The sequence below is a fragment of the Pleurodeles waltl genome, chromosome 9 (genome assembly GCF_031143425.1).
Source record: "Pleurodeles waltl isolate 20211129_DDA chromosome 9, aPleWal1.hap1.20221129, whole genome shotgun sequence".
NCBI lineage: Eukaryota > Metazoa > Chordata > Amphibia > Caudata > Salamandridae > Pleurodeles > Pleurodeles waltl.
In genome coordinates this window covers 60,046,412-60,066,105 of record NC_090448.1, presented here as the reverse complement: position 1 = coordinate 60,066,105, position 19,694 = coordinate 60,046,412, and the positions used below count along the sequence as shown (strand labels likewise).

General features: G+C 43.4%; 1 protein-coding gene across 2 annotated transcripts in view; it reads left to right on the top strand.

Moving 5' to 3' along the window:
- UROC1 (urocanate hydratase 1) overlaps positions 1 to 19,694 on the top strand; it is a 168,941-nt gene that overhangs the window by 69,936 nt on the left and 79,311 nt on the right. For both annotated transcript variants that reach the window (XM_069206285.1, XM_069206286.1), the window contains exons 13-14: positions 7,937 to 8,009; positions 18,193 to 18,314. In XM_069206285.1, the coding sequence (XP_069062386.1) occupies positions 7,937 to 8,009; positions 18,193 to 18,314 (195 nt within the window). The remainder of the gene's footprint in view (positions 1 to 7,936; positions 8,010 to 18,192; positions 18,315 to 19,694) is intronic.

Here is a 19,694-nt window from a genome sequence, read left to right as displayed (position 1 = left end):
GAAAAACAATTATCTAACCTATTTAAATAGAAGAGTACACTTTATTGAGATATACACCTAAAATGCCTACTTTGTGGTTTTAGTGAAATGCTCTGGTTACAAAGTAGGAATAGCTGATCAATAGCACTTTTCCTCTTAATGAAAGTTCTAGTTCCAAGATGGCCGCTTTTGCCAGTGTTCTGCAGTAGCCAGGTGGGATTCGTCGAAGATGCTATATCATGTTCATATGTCCCAATATTAATTCATTGGTCTGGACCTCCTCCTAGGCCCAAGGAGATTTTCACACCTTTGTGACCACTTGTATAAGAGCAACTGGATGAAAGTTGTGTGATGGAGTTTTCTGGTAGTCTGCTGCCAAGTTCCAGTTCAGTTGAGGAGTTTGCTCCATTTTAAAGAGATCTGCTGAAGGACGCGTCGGAACGCCAAACTCTGCCCGTTTTCATTAACCCGATCTTCTATACTAACTGTGGCATTTATGCCTGAAGAATTCTGTACTTTATATGATGTGCCTTGAGAAAGCCCTGGCGTACTCAGTGTGGGGCGAAACACGTGTTGGCTGCAACTTCACTGAACGTTGAAACTCAACTTCTGGAAACATATCATTTCTTCTCAGCCTGAAACATCATTGTTTTCATTTCCTTGGAACACACCATTTTCCTGTAATCAAAACGTGCCAATTGAGAGGCTGAAATTCTGTTGAACTTTGAAATTCAAACACTTCAAAATAAAAGTGTGTTGAACTGGACTTAAGTGGCTTAGTGATTATATTTTGTTCTCAATTATAAGATATTTAAATTGTGGGATATTACCAATCAGTAATATAGTCCATTTTAAAGAAGACTTTTTTTGGCCATCTTGCATGAAGCTTCTTGAGATTTTTTTGAAGTTTAGAAAGTAGGAGCTTTCATGATGCCATAAATGGCAACCTTTAGTCAGAATTCAATGTTGCTTGGTGTTTCCGCTACTCAGATTCTCCACCAATCTAGGAGCGTTTTCTTCTTTTCTTTTATCATTTATAGGGTGGATGTGCTGGTTTGCCCCTCGATGTCTTCACCTATTGTGTTCTCCTTAAACTGAAAGTCTAACAGAGATGCGTATTACTTCTCTGTCTGGTCTCCTTCACCCCTAGGTGGCTAGTTACATCCTTTGCCTGAGGCCTTCTATTTGTCCAAAAAAATAAAAGCTCTGATAACGAACTTCCTTCCTTTACTTCAACTATTATCTAGGTAGGAACCTTGCCCTTTTTGAGCACTGGAAGAACTGCAGTAGGGTCGGGGTCTTACATGCCATTTTTTTTGTCTTCTGGACTGTCCTGTGTGTTTGAAACACATACTCTTTGCTCCACATCTGAAGTCCCCTCTTATGCCAGGATTCAGAACCTTCTCAGATACAGTTACTCGCTGGGTTACAAGACATTGGAAAGTATGGAAGATAAGGCAGTGAAAGTTGCGTTCGGACAAGCACTAGACCCCAACCCTCAGTTTTACCTGTCGGGGTTAGTCTGAACTCTTCGGAGGGTTTAGTGGGAGAGTCAGTATTTAAGACCCCTTCAAGATGGAGCAGATACTGGGCAATGTGTTGTGTAGCTGCTGTTTTTTTCCAGTTCACATCCATTCATCTGTTCTTACACCACTTTGTTGTCCATTCCCATGTATTTAGGGATTCCCTTGATTTCCCTACTTAGACGATTTCTTTCTGCTTAGATCCTTCAGTTTTTCCACTTAGTGTTTTGATTCTCAGCTTGCAACATGGCTGTCTGCTGGTGTCCTGGGTTTCCCACCTGGTATCTTGTTCTGTTGGGTGCAAGTCATAGCATCTTCTGCCAGTACGACGGATGAGACGCATTCTGCACACCTGTATGTGATCTTGCTGATCACATCACTATACAATAGTCCACATTTCTGTTGTGTTCTACTTACTTTTTAGTCAGTCTATAATGATATCCCAGAAGATACCTAGAGGAATCCTTCAGAAAGCTACACTAATCAAAGCCAACTCAGTCCTTGTGTTCTGTTTTACTCCTTTTCGCCCAGTTGCTAAGATGGACTTGTTCTCTACTTGACACCTCTCTGCAAGGATTTAGGGTATTAGGGGGTTCTTGGTGGGGCTAATTAATCTGAGATGGACACTTTTTTTTTTTTTCTTTTTTTTCTTTCCCCTGCTGTGAGCTACTATTTATGTACTTCAGAGGAATGAAATCCCATCACCGAGTGTGCAGTGGAAATAGTCACACACTTCCCCCTTTTCTGCTCCCTTTTGTGGGCTTCCACGCACCCAAAGAACTCAAACGTCTCTGATCCATACCCGGTAAGTTTTGTCTAGCTTCAAGGGCTTGTCATAAATATGATGTTGGTGTCCCAGTATTCTTCTGCCTGGCTGCTAGGATACTGCCTGCCTGTCTGGTTTACAGCATCCATTTTAGGACATCCTCATCCCTACTTCTCTTCCATCATCCCTACTTCTCTTCCATCATCCCTACTTCTCTTCCATCATCCCTGCTTCTCTTCCATCATCCCTGCCAACATTGTCAGTCACTGTTTTCTTCTGTCCTTTGCATCATAGGGCAATGGTTTTGCCTACTTCAGCAATTTGCTAGCTTCAATATGAGTGGCGGCATTTTGCTCTTTCACATGGAACGCATCCACAAATAAAGTAAATCCTTTCATTACCAGGGACTACTGTTGCAATGGGTGCTATCTGAGAATAAATTGGCTAAACATTTAGCCAAAATATATTTTGCTTTTAGCCTATTTTTTTCAGATTGACAAGGGCCTGGCAGCTTCACCAACAATAAAGTTTTGCAAAAACCATGTCAAAACAAAACAAGTATTGACAAAGCCAGAAGGCTGTCAGCCAACGCCAGCCCTATTTGCTTTGCCAATGCTTGTCTCTTTTTAATCTCGAGGCAACATCACCATGATTTGTAGCTGACTGTGACCACGGAAGGGGTTATTTGCTTGTGCAGGTGTGGCGCTGTTGGAAGCAGGAGCATTGAGTTTTAATTTCGGCCAGTCCACTAGATCAAATTGTGTGATCCTGGGCAGCGTTGTGGTTCCATAGAAAACTCAGGACTTCGCACCTTTCCTCGAAAAGCGATGAGCATCAGATGTGGCATCATGCACCGTTTGACCCTTGATGACAACACAAGATTGCCTCTTGTCCCGCCCTTGGGAGCTTCACATCAGCTGCTGAGGGGCTAGCTAGAGGGCACGGGTGCCAACTTCAGAAACAGGACTTCTAGAGAAAACATTTACTTTCTGTTGGAACCTCTGATTTCAGAAGTAGATAGCGAAAGCTGTGAGGGTCAGTCAATTAATCAATCAATCAATTTGTAAAGCGCACTACTCACCTGTGAGGGTCTCAAGACCCTGAGGAGGGGAGGGAAGGGGAGGAAGGAGGAGAAGGTGGAGGGGGGGAGGTGCTGCTACTGCTCGAACAGCCAGGTCTTGAGAAGTTTCCTGAAGGTAAAGAGGTCTTTGGTCTGGCGCAGGTGCTAACGCAATCAAAGAAATTGCCCCTCCCCCATACCTACGTATGATAGTAAAAAAACAAGCACACATTGGGATGCAGAGTGCCACTTATTCTCCTTGGCCCCACTGCTACTGCACCTGCTGCACTATTGATAGCTACGCCGGTGGATTTCAGGACCCCGCGAGACCGAGATCCGGAGGGGCACAGGTGCCAAAAGGCAGGATGGGTTATGAACTGGTACCCCTAACTTACTCACTAAGACTCTCTACATAAAGTAATTATTCCTGGCACTGAAGACGTTATCCATCTCTCCGCTGAGGTTTCTTCCGGCTTTTAAGAACCTTCAAGTGCCATCCCTCATTCATACAGACACATTTTCCGTTTTTTGAAACACACCTTCACACTGATTGGTTAGGAACAGCCAATCAGAGTTATGAGGGAGGCCTATATTCTTACAGTTCTGCTGGTTTGGGAAATACAAGGAGCCCACAGCTAGGGCCATAAATCGGCTCTTGGAGAAAGGGTTGTACAGTTCATCTACAGTTCATCAAAAATCTTTCTGTTTTCAGAAAAGAAAAAAAAACAGCTCTCCGAGATAAAAGCAGCCTCAGATGTAAACATGTTATTTGTTACTAATAAAAAGCAGGGTCAGATTTAAACATTTTATTTGTTACAAATAAAAATGAAACCAGAAAAGGTTTGGATGAATTGGATTGCACTGTCACCAGAGTTGATTTTAAACATTTTCTTTCTACATATGAAACTGAAACCAGAAATGTTTTTGGTTGAACTGTAGATGACCTGTATAACCCTTGCCCAGGCTGTGAGCTCCTTGTATTTCCTAAACCAGCAGAGCTTTCTGTAGAGGCCTTTGCAAACAGAAAAACACTGAGTTAAATAAAATAAAATATTGTGCAGCCTTGAATTCACTGGAAACAAACACCAATTTCATTTCTTCTCCTCCCTCTTCACCCACCATGTGCAATGAGGAGGCTGTTTTTCATTGAAATAGAATGCAGCTCTCTCTCATAACTCTGATTGGCTGTTCTCAACCAATCAGTGTGAAGGTGTGTTTCACAAAACTGAAAATGTGTTGGTATGACTGAGGGATGAGGAATGAAGAGAAGGGAGGAAGGATGAGGAGTAGGGATGATGGCTGAGGCATGAGAAGTAGGAATGATGGAAGATGGATAAGAAGTAGGGATGAGAAGCAGGGATGAGGGAAGAGGAGCAGGGAAGAGGAGCAGGGAAGAGGAGCAGGGATGATGGATGAGGAGCAGGGATGATGGATGAGGAGCAGGGATGATGGATGAGGAGCAGGGATGATGGATGAGAAGTGAGAAGGAGGAATGATGGATGAGAAGTGAGAAGCAGGAATGATGGATGAGAAGCAGGGATGATGTGTGATGGATGAGAAGCAGGGATGATGTGTGATGGATGAGAAGCAGGGATGATGTGTGACGGATGAGAAGCAGGGATGATGGATGACGGATGAGAAGTAGGGATGATGGATGAGAAGCAGGGTTGAGAAGTAGGGATGAGGAGTGAGGAATGAGGATGACCTAAAATGGATGCTGTACTGGTGGCACTGCTCATTCCTCACAGAAATTCCCTTTTTAGGGTCGAGCCTGCGTTGCAAGCGCTCGTGCATGCGTATCGCAGCGAGACGCTTTAGTATTTAGAAAAGGGCTCAGAGCCCTGTCAACTTCACGTCAGTGTTTTTTATTGGTTCGTGGGCTTGCCTAATAAAATCTGCTTGCTTTCATTAGTCGAAGGCATGCACACGTCATGCCTTTTCCGGTGGCTAGCCCTCCTCGAGCGCATCGACCAAGTGCAGAAAACATGTGAGGCTTGCTGATTTCCATCGGGCTCGTGGACTTCTTTTTCTCTAATTTACGAGCACGATCTTGCTTGGCAGAAGTCGAGCGCTTTACATAGTTAATTTCACTTTTTCGGGTTACGTACATAAATGCACTTTTGCCCGATAGGTGAAAAGTCGGGTTAGGAGTTTACAACGCGATCAGCTCTAACATGAGCAAACGCGAGACCCGTTGCATTGTAGATGCTTGTTTCTTGTCTGCGCTCTTTCACCCTCCAAGCCATGCCATGGCTCTTCAGTCCTACATCTTCATCTGATGGATCATTCAGATGAACGAGCCTGAACCACCTGGCAATAATGTTTGGGAGACACAAGTTAATTTTGAACCCTGACACTGCTCACTACCCCTAAGGAGCCTCCTATTCCCACAACACCCAGATCTACTGCGATGTGAACCATCAAAGCTTGCCTTTCGGCAGTGCTTAATTTGTAAATAACGTGCCGGTGCCCAAAGTGCTCCTCTAAAGCACACGGCTGCTGTATTTAAAAGTGCGAGCATGGAATACTGAGGCACTATAATCCTGAAGCCATCTGTGGCCTATTTCATCCATTTAAAGCCACTCCTTGCCCCTTCAGGTCACTATTGCAGCTTTCAGCTCTCTCCCACTGTGACGCTTTTTCTTTTGTCTTCCTCCGTCTTTCCCAGATGTCTCTTTTGATCGCAGTAAATGCTTGAGGCAGAAGACTAAGCGCCCAACCTCAAAAACAAGTGCGGTGCTCAGCACCGGAATCAACAAGCCCAAATTAAGCACTGCCTTTCGGTCTAAGACTTTTAAAACAGATGCAGGAGACTTGATGCCCTCTGACTCTATCAGATGAGTGATCCAGTGCAGAAGCATTTCACAAGCTGTGGACCAGATCGCTCCCCGATAATTAAATGGTTGCTAAGGCCGACTCTTCCAGGATCCTCTGGCCTGGATGGGAAGGAAATCCCTAAAAGAAACAAACCAATTGTACCACTGGTGTCTAACCTAGGGCTGGGAGGGCCACCTCCATGCCAGATTTTCAGGATAACCTTGAACAATCTAAATTAATTCCTTGGGTTTCCCTGTACGCGCACCTCTTATGCAGACATGAAATGTTCAGTCTGTGCACTCCTTTTTGTTTTACTAAAATATGTTTTTGTTTATATTTACTCCGATGGAGCTAGTTCTCACCCCGTTCGCACAAAGCGGTGTCCGTGCTCGTTTTTTGCACTCAGCCCCAGCATGGCACTAGAGTTGTAGCGCCTTGTCACCGTCGTCCTCAACCGGTTGCACCCTAACTCACGGCAACGCGTTTATGATGTAACAGGTGTGGGTGGTTGTGTGGTTCGAGTCTTGTTTTTCTTACATTTTCACGTTTTCTTTTTACATTCCTTCGTTTTTCTGGTAATGGCATGGGCACCTCCTGGTTGCTGTGCGTAGTGTATACTGCGCGGTGCAATATATATTTCTGTCTAATGTTAATTTGCAGAGGCCCCGATGAAGGGTCTAAGACGCGAAATGCATTGCGTTTACAAACAAGAGCGACAGCGCCGCAGCCATGGATGCTAATTCACCAGAATGCCGGGGGTAGCGGAAGTGACATCAGGCGCCATTTCATCTTTACTTTCACTAACACATGCTTACACAAACACACATTTTACATAAATACACACTCTCACCCGCAAGCACGCACACAACATACATTTAAAGGTGTTTTTTACTTACCTCAGTTACCAAGGAGGGTCATATTCCAGCTAACTGTACTCCATTTTTATTACACTAAAAGTGAATACTATATTGTTCACTATTAGTGTAATAAAAAATGATTGCAAACTAGAAAGTGGAGCCCTAAGCATTGTCTATAAGGACGAGCTGCCCCTGTGTTCCTGCCACTGACTTTGCCACCTCTGGGGCCAGGGGTCGCAGGGGGAAGCTGGAGGTCGCAGCTGCGACCCCTGGTGACCCCTAAATGATGTCCATGGCTGCAGGTTCTAATACAAGTTGAGGTAGTCAATGTCAGCATATAACCTTGGCGCGTAGATTGCTACATTGAATTTACATATTAATGAATAAATGAAGGGGCAAGAAAGACTCTTGTTTTGTGTAATTTGATGAATTCTTCAATGTCAACCAGGAGTGAACCTTTGAGGTCGCAGAAATAGTGCTTCAGGAAGCTGGTTAGTTATGGCACCCACAGCACATAAGTGGGGGTTGACCCAAAAATATGGCATGGATCCACCCCACCAGCACAGTTGTTGTACACCCGTGGTCTGCTGAATCAGTCCAGTTCCTAAATTCTAAGGTATCAAAGGATTATTGATGATTGAGTGGTGTATAGCAAATCCCGATGCAGAGGGGGTAATGTTGAGGTCGATCAAAAACTCAAATTCTATTTTTGTTGAAAGGTGGCTTTGTGGAAAAGCACCACCAACATCTTGCTCCAGATAGGCCCCTGCCACCATCTCTGCTGAAATGGGACTTTTTTTGTGACTTCGACCTTGTGACCGGCCGTGTAGATTGAATCTTTTTGCATTATATTCATTCAACATATGAAGAAGGATTTTATTTGGTCCCTACTTACATTTTTTACTTCTGCCTATTGTGTTTTGAACCCTATCAGGTGCTGAAGTAGAGAAGGACGGTGTTGGAAAAACAGAATTTCGCTATCCTTCATATGTACAACACATAATGGGGTAAGTAGTAATTAGCCCACAGAGCGAAATGAGTATGCATGGTTAATTAATTGCATGGTTGTTGATGATTAATTAATGCATGGTTCTGAGATCTGAAGGGGTGTTAGGGTAAAAGGACTAAAATATCCTTGCCTCTTATTTTAGAATACTTTTAACCATACCCAAACAACCACTAATAAAGGGATACCTTGGTTAGTTTGATATATATATATATTTTTTTTTTTTAATCACTTCTCGAGGACCCCGGCTTAGAATATTCGAGGTGCTCCCTGGACTATGGTCGAGTCCATCCTGGTTTTTAGGGATCAGGATGAGACCCCATGATGAAGCATGCTACTACTAGAGAGGGTGAGGGTCTAAGAAAATATTTTTTTTATGGCAGGTTGATTCATGAAAGGCAAACTCTTGTAACTAATAGAAAGACTTAGGCTTGGGATGCTTTGTATTGTGTTTGTTTCCTTAGTGAGCGTGTACCACCCTTCTTATATATTGAAGGTATCTCTTTGCTTCCTGAGGGTAGCACCCTTTGGGGCTCCTCTTCAGATTTCTGTAATAAGATGTTCATGAATGGCGCCTGTGGGTCACCGGAATAGCAGAGGCCAGGAGCTGGCTGTAAGCAGAGAGGAGGATTGAAACAGGAAGTAAGCAAGGTTACCAGGTAACCATGTTGAGTCAGGAGAGGTGATGGACCGGAGGACAGTCACCCAGGCCCTTGTCAGCAGACGACTCGACTATAGCAATGCTCTCTACGCCGGAACCACCGCCAAGAACCGGAGAAAACTACAAAACGCCTCTGCCCGGCTCATCAAGAACGCCCCACGACACAGCCACACCTCCACCCTCCCAAGAGACCTACACTGGTTGCCTATCGACAACAGAATCGCCGTTAAGCTCCTTACCCATGCCTACAAGGCCCTACACAATGCCGGACCAGCCTACCTCAACCAAAGACTTGCCTTCTACACTCCCGCCAGACAACTCCGCTCCACCGACCAGGCCCTCGCCAAAGTCTCCTGCACCTGGAAAACCACAGCCAGGGGAAGATCCTTCTCCCACGTCGCTGCCAAGACCTGGAACACCCTCCCCATCAACCTCAGGCAATCCCCCACCCTGTTTCAGTTCAGGAAGGACCTTAAGGCCTGGCTCTTCAACTGATCCTTCCCCGCCCTCACTTCACTCAGCACCTTGAGACCCTCGCAGGTGATTAGCTGCGCTATACAAATCCACTGATTGATTGATGGATGAGTATTTGATCATTTCCTGGTAGCTTAGAGAATTGCCTTTTTATTGGTTCCAGATAGTTGCTTTTATCAGTCATAAATCCGTGTCAAAACTTGGACTTTCTTTTAGAAACTCTTATAGTCCTGTGAAATTGAACTAATGCTGAAAAAGCTAAAACAGGCAAGACTCGAAGGTCTGGAATGCAACTTTTGAAAACTTTCTCTTATCAGATCAGAATGAAGATCAACCAAGAAATGTCACTGTAATTTAAAACGAGAATACAATTGGCAGTCAACTGATGTGGAAATGAGATGGGAAATGAGTGAAGAAACTGAAACATGTTAGACAAACTTTAGAAACAAAGAGTACTAGGAAAGAATTGATGAGACTGTTGCGAGCTGTACTAGGTCACAAGGCGCTACAGGTGTGGGGGAGACATTCAAGGATAGAAATTAGGAGAAGGGCTGCTGAAATCAGGGGTGCGCATAACTCGTGTAATTTTGTGTCGCATAATCTTGTGTAATTACCTAAGACTTCTGCAAGGTTGTTAGGAATTATGCAAGAAGAGTAATTCTGCGTGTTCAACAGAACATGAAGCTAAATGAGCCCTTGGAGTAGGATGTTTTTCCAAACCTACTCCTGTAATTTAGCACTTTTTGTTCTGAGTGCAAAAAGCACCCTTGTATTCAAAATGGACACAAGGATGCATTTTGCCCTAAGAAATAGTGTTAAATGCAGCAGAACATGTATAGCAAGAGGCTGCTTGTGTTTAAAAAAAAAAAACAAAAAAAAAGTGCTATCACTGTAGGATTTTTCACCCAAATTATGCTTCAACGAGTAATCACATAATTATTGGTAATTCCACATCAGAGTAACGTGAATTACCAAAATTTCTCCAATTACTCTGGCATAATTTAAATTCGGCCCAGGCCTAGCAACATGAACAGGCATTCAGGGAACCATAACAGCTTGTACCCACGAGGCACTGGAACAGTTAAAGCCTTGCTAGTAAAGGGAAGCACAACAAGCAACTTGAGGATGTACACTCAAAGTACTGGGGAAATGAGTGCACTACTGGCACATGGACCCCAGATCAGGGATCTGAACGACTTTACAGATAAAAGAAAATCTCAAGGAAGTTAAAGTCCCTACCTACTTAGGAGTTATCCAGAATGAACAAAATAGGAATGCATTGTATGCTGCAGAAAGAAAAAGCAGAGAAATGGCAGAAATATAGCAAGCCAATGTGACTAGGGAGTTCACGCATAAAGCAGAATGCTGCCCAGGGTAGCCACATGAAATGAGGATTGACACCCAAAAGCTGTGACCTGAGTTTGGGATCCTGCAATTTCTTGGGGAGTGGGTCACAATGCAGGCATCGGGGTCACGAAGCAGAAGGTTTTAGTGTAAGTAGTTGGTAGAATGATTGAAAAGAGAAGAAAGCACTATTAAGAGGTCCTTTCAACTTGTACAAAGAAGGGCATTGGCGGAAGGGGCCTTCTTGCAACAAATGGGTGTGAACTGGCTACCGCTGGGGCGGGTAGGAGTAGTTAAAGTCCCTCTTCCAAGCCCTGTTTACATGCATGCAAATGGATACCAGGAAACAAGGGGGCACAACAAAACCTAGATCTTGGCTTGAAAGGATGCAAGGCACACAAGGCATGAGCCGCATTCCTAAGTAGGCTCCAGAATATAATTAATTTCAGTGAAGTTCTCATCTTCAAATGTATGCCTCAGGGTGGGGCATACAAGTATCAGAATGCAACAGTACATGGGACTCAAACCCCCAAATGGAATCTGGAGTGGGTGTGGTTACAAATATAATTCTGAAAACCTGGAAATGACCATGGGTGTTTAAACCAATGTTTATTGTTGCAGTTTGGGGTCATAGGTCTTCAGGCAGCACAAACTAGTAGCAAGATGACAGGATTCTGACCTATTGTGATTCAGTAACAAAAATAAATGCCCTGGCTTAAAAGCTCTTGATGTGCGCCCCACATTTTTAGATGATAATGCTGCAGTGATCGACCCTAAAATTCAGTATGTCTAATCTCCATTGGATCTGGATTTGCAAGCAATGATGGAAGTAAAGTGGCATAAGTTTGACACTTTATCAACCAGAGCGTCCCTGGTTGATACTTTGATGACCGCACTTGATTTCTATATGGGTAGTGCTAGACATTTCAGCCTTAGGATGGCCTTCCCCTAAACTTTTTGCCTTACTCCTCCATTTTTGCTGATTTAGTTTGTTGGCCTTCGAAGTCTATGCACTTTATTACCACCCCTAACCAGTGTTGGTGTGGGCGCTCACTCCCTAAAACATAGTAACATCGGCTTACACTCAAACGCTGCATTTAATTTACTTGTAAGTTACTAGTGCATTGATACTACATGTACCAGGGTCTGTAAATTGAATGCTACTAGTGGTCCTGCAGCACTAATTATGCCAACTATTTAGGTAGCCTTTTAAGTATGCCCCAGGCCTGCCACTGCAGCCTGTGTGTGCAGTTTAAACTGCCATTTTGACCTGTTAAATTAAACCTTTTGCTAGGCCTAAACAGCCCATAGATAAGGGCGTAGTATATTTAAAAAGTTGGACATGTACTTTTAGGTTTTACATATCTTGGTAGTGGAAAAACGCTTAAATTCATTTTTCAGTACTGTAATGTATACCCCTTCCTCGGGATAACATTGGGTACCTTATTACAGTTAATAAGTAATCGCTTTCAGTTGGGAGCAGGGAGGAATGCAGAGATTTTATGCCTAAAGATTTGTAATTTAAAACCCTTTTTATTGTCAATGTCTGATTTTTAAGTCACAGTTCTGAAAATGCCACTTTTAGAAAGTTGGCATTTTCTTGTCCCAAACATGTGGTGCCTGACGTCTGGGTCACATGACTAGGTGTAACTTCCAGTTGGTCTTTGTGAATTACTCCCAGACAGCGAGACAAAATGATTAGGTGTTGGCAGGGTGGCCATCTCTGACTTGATAGGGTGGAGCAGCGGACACCTGCCACACTTGCACATCACAAAGCCTCTGCCTGCGTATACCCGAAGGGTTTGACACTAGTCTTTTGGGTACCCTAGCGAGGTGGTGCGAGGGCAGGGAGGCAGGAAATTCCAAACACCTCCGGGTTGAGAACCTTCTGCTACTTCAAAGCTGGCACCAGGTGTAAATACTGGACCCTCGGGCCCAGCTCTTCAGTGCACCTGTGGAAGACTCGGAAGGACTGCTGTGCTTCTCTGTTGCAAGAAAGACTGCTACTTTGCTGCCCTGCCACTTTGCAGCTCTGCTGCCCTACATCTTGAACCCAGCAACAACAGTGTGACTCCAAGGGTTAGTTGGCTGGCCTCCTGATCAGAGCCTCAGGGACAGAAAAGGCTCCAACCTCCTTGAACCCAACACCCACCTGAACTGCCTGCTGTGAGCATTGCTCACCCGCCCCCAAGTAGAGCCACTCCAGTCCTGGATCCTTGGATGTAGGCTTGAAGGTGCTCTACCAGTCCAGCTCTGGTCCTGTCGGCACAATCGGCATGATGCGTCTCCTTGCAGCTGCATTGGGGCCGCCGTTGTGTGACGCATATCTCATGCAGGACCTTGCATCGCAGCCCCTCAGGACCAATGCTGCCAACGCATCTTGATGCCAGACTACGCATTCACAAACACCGGTATGACATTATTCTCAATGATAATGCAGGACATCACCTTTCAGCCCGCAACACTTCTGACCTGCCACTGCACTACACATCTTTGACATAGGACTTCACATCACAAGCCCGCCATCAATGGCACCCTCGACGGTTTTCACTGAACCTCACATCAAAGCCCCACAGCTTTGTCTGAACTACCGCTGTGTGATGCATTCTCAATGCAGGATCTAGAAAGGCTCTGCAACTGGGCCTTAAGGTACTTTGTTTAGAGGGCCTTACTTAGTCCCTTTAACTGGCTCATGCTACATCACTTTTGGTCTGAATTTGTGACTTTGTCCCAGTCCTGCACATTCAAAATCACTGTTAGTGCTTTGTGCTTCTAGGCACTATTTTCAATTAAATCTTTTCATCTTTAAAATTGCATATCTCAGGTTCAAATGATTGGATTTGTATCATTTTGGTGTCAAATAATTTATTAACATAATCTCTGTGTATTACCTTGGTGTGTTGTGCCAAGCTTCCAGAAGGTTAAGCACAGGTTCATTTGGGGTTGCTTGTGACTTTCCCCAGGCACAAATTGTGGGTGGTGCCTGAGTAGGGTTTCACCCCCTCAACCAGTAACCCAATTTACTACATGAAATCTCCCTGGGAACACTTCTGTTCAGTTCCTAGTTTGATCTTTTGGACTTGTTCTGTAATTGGCTGTAATAGCCCAGCTTCCTCTACTTTTAATGGTTGACCTTATTCTTGTCTTTGATTCTTTACAGCTCTCTGCTGGCTTTTGGATGGTCCATGCTATAGAAATACCATTTATATATATATTCATATGGTTGGTTGGCTCAAAGTGCACTTCGTGGCTTAATAAGATCCAGGAAAGGAAAAAAGGACAATTCAATTTCAGTAATATACATTTCTTTTTATACAGCACATCACACTTTAGCTATTTCTTGGCTTTTAGATGGCTGGTGTTAGTTACTATTGCCTATATTATTGGTACCCCGTTTTGTGACCTCTGAAATATGAAAGGCAAATTCTGCTTTGTTTGGGTTCATATAAACATGGCATACTAGTAGATCATGCAACAATGGCGTTTCGGGCACCAGATTCCCCTGAATAACTTCCTCCCATTAGGACTGGGACCAATGTTTACAGTGTTTTTCTTTTTTTCAAGTTTACATTAAAAACATTTGCAGAGGTTGTATTGTAGGCTTGTGACACTGCCCTTAGGGCTTCAGCCTTTCAGCCCCCCCCCCACCCCCCCAAAGGCTCGCCACAGACCAGCCCCTCTTTTGTTTCCTCTTTTGTACAGATGGCATTCTTGGAAACAAGAGGGTCTTGCCGTAAAAAGCTGGCAACTGGGAGGGTGTTTAAAGGCAAGGGCTGGGTCCCGGAGCATGAAAGGACAATTCTTTCTCTCAACCCTCGGTCTTTAACCAGCCAGATCTTTTAGAGTAGCTGTCCACAGGTGCCTGGCTCCCTGCCAGGTTGTGCATTATAAGGAGGTAAATGAATCACCATGAAGGTGAATTTTACTTTATTTTGTTGTATGACAGAACCACGCTTGTCTTTTACAAATAATTCCATTGTAAAAGCATGCTTGGAAAAGGTATCTAAACCCTAAAACCTACCCTGTCCGAAAAACTGTCCCACCCTGTCCCAAAAACTACCCGACTCCCCCCATCCCTACCCTAAAACCTACCCTGTCCTAAAAACTACCCCGTCCCAAGCCCTAAAACTACCCTGACCCCCCCCCCACCCCAAACCTACCTCACTCTGCCCTAAAAACTATCCTGTCCTGTTCTAAAAACTACCCCCGCCCAAACCCTGAGGGACTGGTAAATATTGCAAAACAAAAGTGAGGTGCTCCGGGGCAGCATGGGAGCCTCTGCCTGCTGTCCCCAACCCGGCAACGCAGTGCCGGGTTGGAGAGAGCACAGAGTGCATGTGTGTTTGGCCGGCCCGAGACGTGCTGTGCACTCCCCATCTGTCACACCAGTGGCCGTGCCCCTTTCATAGTAAAAATATAATAAACAGTTTATTATATTTTTACTGTAAAAGTTTTTCAGGTGCTGGTGGGGGGTGATGCTCCTGCGCTGTAGAGGAGCCGCTGCCCCTGGTGCTCAGTAGTAGTAGGCTGGTTTAAAAAAAAAAAAATCAAGCTTTTCTAGTTTTCATAGAACTTGTGAAGAAAAGCTAAAGAGAGGTAATCACTGCCATACAAAAGGCCAAATCAAACTTGTGAGAGAAAACTATGCAAAGCATAGAGAGGATATTTGTGTAAACTACCAGTAAGCCAATAATCTGGGACTATGCATAACTACACTTGCATAATAATCGTTACACACCCCTCGGTCAGTGATTCAACTGCCCTGCATTGTACAACTTTGAGCAGTGAGTGCCATGCTTGCAATGCTTTGTGTTTGAGGGATTCACCCCTATGCTGGTCGAGCATTAGTGGTCCTGCTCTTGGTAGACGTACTGAGCACTATCCAGGATGCTGTTATATGGCCCGTCAGGCTGTGTGCCATACATGTTGCTGCACTTTTCCATGAACCCTGTTGATAAATGTTTGTCCTCTTACAGTACTGTGCACAGTGCAACTGGTATAGTCAACTCTTTTCCTTAAGAACTCTAAAAAGTAAATACAATAAATGGAATCTAGTTTGAAATGCACAGTGCTTCTTTAACAGCAGAATATTTTCTAGCTAAATTGGTGTTCACATGACATTTTACATTTTAACTTCAAATATAAAATGAACCTGGTGTTAGTGTGCTGCACATGAATCTAGTGAACATGATTTTTAGAAGGATGAGTTTAATATACAAATTGTGAATCCATGCAAGCTAGTTGATGGCATTACAATAAACTATCCAAGTTTAGTCCACATATACGTGGCAGTCTTTACAAGTAAGAATCAATGGATGAATTTGTAAATGTCCGTTACTCCGTCATTAACTGGACTTTTTTTTTTTTTTTTTTAAGTTTAAAGGGTAAGTTTATTGGAAATTAATACAATATTCAAAAAATATAAATACATCTGATAACAGGAATGAAATAATACAATAGCAGTTCAATTTCACGAGAAACCCTTATTTGAAGAGCACACTATATTAATACTTTAAAACATAAGTATATATGCATACATTAAAAATATATGAGAGTTATAAAAACAAAAAATATAAATAAGTACAATAAAATAGGGAAAGACACACAATTGATGGCTGTTTAGAAACCTCATTTCTAGGAAAATGATTGCACGAAGAATAAGCCAAAGAGATTAGGTAATTTGTCATAGGTGACCATAACATGTCTCTTTTAATAGCAAGGGGTACGGGGGAAACATAAGCTCTATCCAGCCTATGATTATAACATACACCATACCACCAAGCCTGAAAGGATAATTAAGACAAACCCTTCCAATTTTTTGTAATTTGTTGAAAAGCAACAGCCAACAATAAATCCAAGATTACAATACAATTTTTTTGAAAACGAAACCAGTCGGCTGCAAGGCTACCTAAAATATATTTGCAAAGCTTAAGGCAATTTGAGTTTTAAAACTTTTATTAATTTGACTCCGTACTTTAACCCAAAATTTAAATGTATATGGACATTTAAAAAGCACGTGTTTAAGTTCGGAGACTGGCTCATTACAGGACCAACAAGAGGACGAAAGGTTAGAATTCTTTTTATGTGAAGAAGAAGGTGCAATTAATAACCTATTATACATAGAAAATAAAGTTTGAATTGCATTAGCTGCTCTAGAGGACTTTCGTATTTTAATCCACACTTTATTCCATAAACCAGGTGAAAGGGAAATATCCAAATCTTTCTCCCATTGCATTTCTATTGCTGATTTAGGTCTATCTTCAGGAAGAGCTGTAATTGTTTGATAAAGACAAGAAGCTGATGCAGACTGTAAAAATAGATTCTTAATTGGAAGAGGATGGGCCGAAGGTGCTTGCTGAACTGGAAAAGATTGATATGAACTATATGTATTAGAGCGTTATATTTTTTATTAAGAGAGGTTGGAAAACTGGACTCTTTTAAAACCTAGCAATTGTCCAGTTATGTATTGTTGTTTCCATTTGGTATGTTGTCTGAAATTACAAACCGACAGGAATATCATTTAGCTGCTCAAATGTGTTTATACAATTCATTAGAACATTGGAATGTTGGGAGCTCCTTGGGAGACAATGGAGTGCTCTGGACTTCTAATGGCCATTAGATGCCTGGAGCTCCAAGGCTCCAATGTTGTCATTCACAGCTCTTGCTGTGAACAAAGGTGTCATTTAGCTGGAGGAGATTTCAACACCCTCGGGCACCATGAGGCCTTTGTTTTGTTTATTTGAACATTCTGTCCTGTGCTGGTGGAATGTTCTTATAGTCTGCCTTCGCTGGGTTGTACTTGCCATTAAAGGTCTGCTCCCTTGGTGACGGCCCTCTCCTTCGGTTCGGGCCTGTAACGCTGAAGCAGGCCTTTAATTTTAGTGGCCAGTATAATCTGCTACGGTGGGCTATAAAGCTATATTGGGGCTATTCTCAAAGGTAACTTACACTTGTGAGTAATTTACATGTGCAATTTATTCTTGTGCTTTTCAGCAAGGTTACTACTTTTGACTGTTCACAAAACCAGATTGTGAAGTTACTCCGAAGTGTAGACTTGCATGTCTTTACCCTCTGACAAAGGGAGGGGAGAAGCATTTATGAGTGTAACTTAATGCTGCCCAGAAGAAACAGCAGCAAGTCCAGCACCTGGCATGGCCAATTTGTGGTACTGCAACACCCCCCCCATAGAAGATTATGGAGCCAGGTGACAACCTTCTCTGAGCGGTAGGATGTCACTGGTGCCAGGGTGTACCTAATAAAACATGGGGTGGGCGTAGGAATGCTAAACGGTAAAGAAGTTTTCGATACATAATATTTATGTTTGTTTATGTGTGTGTGTATATATAATATTGTGTGTGTGCATATATATGTATCTCTCTCGCGCTATATATATATATGTATATATATATATATATATATATATAATGCTGCTTCGAATAGCACTACCTTCAGAGATATTATGCACTTGCTGTTACAAAGAGTTTGGGGGCTTGAGTTCCTCTGGTTAGAGCTGTGTCCCATTGCTCTGGTGTCTAAAGAGTGTCCGGAAAGAGACTGTTTTCCCTCATACAGTTCGCCTCTTTCGTATGAAATATTTTAAATTCCTTTAGGATTGGTAAATGAAAGATCAGCACTGCTAAATGCCAGGATAAATAATCCTGGAATCTCATCCATCTTTTTTTAATTAAATATATTCTATTTACAGTGAAATTTTTTCTCTGGGGTTCGGGCCTTTCCGCTGGGTCTGTACCTCTGGTGACCCCCAGGACCTGTCAGTCACAGACCTCATTGCAGCTTCCGAGCTGGAGAACATCATTAATCAGGGAGGTAAGAAGCAGGCTTATATTACTGTGAGAATGTCTTATAAATATGTATAAAGCACGCTCCATGCTCAGATCCGAGATGCACAAACACATTAAAAAGAATCGTGAACAGTACACCACAGGTCAGTTCAGATTGTAGCATTTCCTCCCCTCTTGTGGGTCGCGGAAGTGCGTGTTTTTGGGTAACACGCGCCACCCTGGCAGTGTACCGCATTTGTTGTGATCCAATCTGGGGAGCGTTTTGGTGTTGAGTGACCAACGAGGTGCGTGTTCTCGTCTTGTGCTGGGCTGTCGGCAGGGGGCATCAGAGGGCCACTATGTCCTTGGCTGCAGAGCTCTTCAGGGCCCCCTGCTACTTTAACAAAAGTTATTTTTGCTCTCCCTCTTCTTCAACCAAACATAGGCCTATAAGTCTCTCCTTTGGGACCTGTGTGCTTTTTCCCACAGCCTATTTTTTAGTCTTGCAGTACAGCATCGGTCAGATCCATTACAGCATGGTGAAAACTAAAGGGACTATGACTCCTCCGCAGGCAAAAATGACTCTGACCCTTTTTATTTATTTACCGATATAGAACGTATTGATAAAATAAACAAACATTTGCAATGCAATGGGTCTCGCATTTGCTCGAGTTTATCAACTCCTAACCGGGCTTTTCTTGCCACATAACTTGAAAATCAAAAGTAAAACAGTTTCACGTAGGCGAGCAGATTCAAAGCGCCACGGCCGCCGTGAGCATCAGCCATAAGGAGAGACACAAAAGGAAAAAGTTCGCTAGCAGTCAAACTTATTGGCAAAAGTGCAATTAGCCATGTAACAGGGGCGGTAACAAAACCTCCCCAAGGAGGGACAAACGTAAACCATTTACCAATGTCATCAAAGGATTTTTGAAGGGCAAGCCCATGAACAAGTGGTAGTGATGGCCGTGAGGTGGGCATTGTTAAAAGCCCAGATACATACCAACAAGTCGGAAAATCCACGCCTGCGCGCTCCTATGCTCGACCTAAAAACAGAAATAGAAGTAGTGCAAAAATGCTTTAAAGGCAGATTGGCCGGCAGGAATTTGCTGCCTCGCCCGCTGCAAAAATAAAAATTAAGACTGCAGATGGAAGGAGGGGCCTGCACTGCAGCGCAGGCAGGTGAATGGGATCGACAAACCTGAGCATGCGGTTGGAAGGGGGAGCATGCAAGCGAAAAAGTTGCAAAGGGGAGATGCACATAGCATAGGGCGAGCGCAACACTGAGGGGGTGGGAGAAAAGCACGTGGGGGAGAAGCTTATAGGCATGAGACTGTAACGCTACATGAGCACACAGACATGAGAGAGTAACACTAAGCTGAGCAGGGGGAAGAGAAATATAAGAGACAGAGAGCTGGAAAACACATGC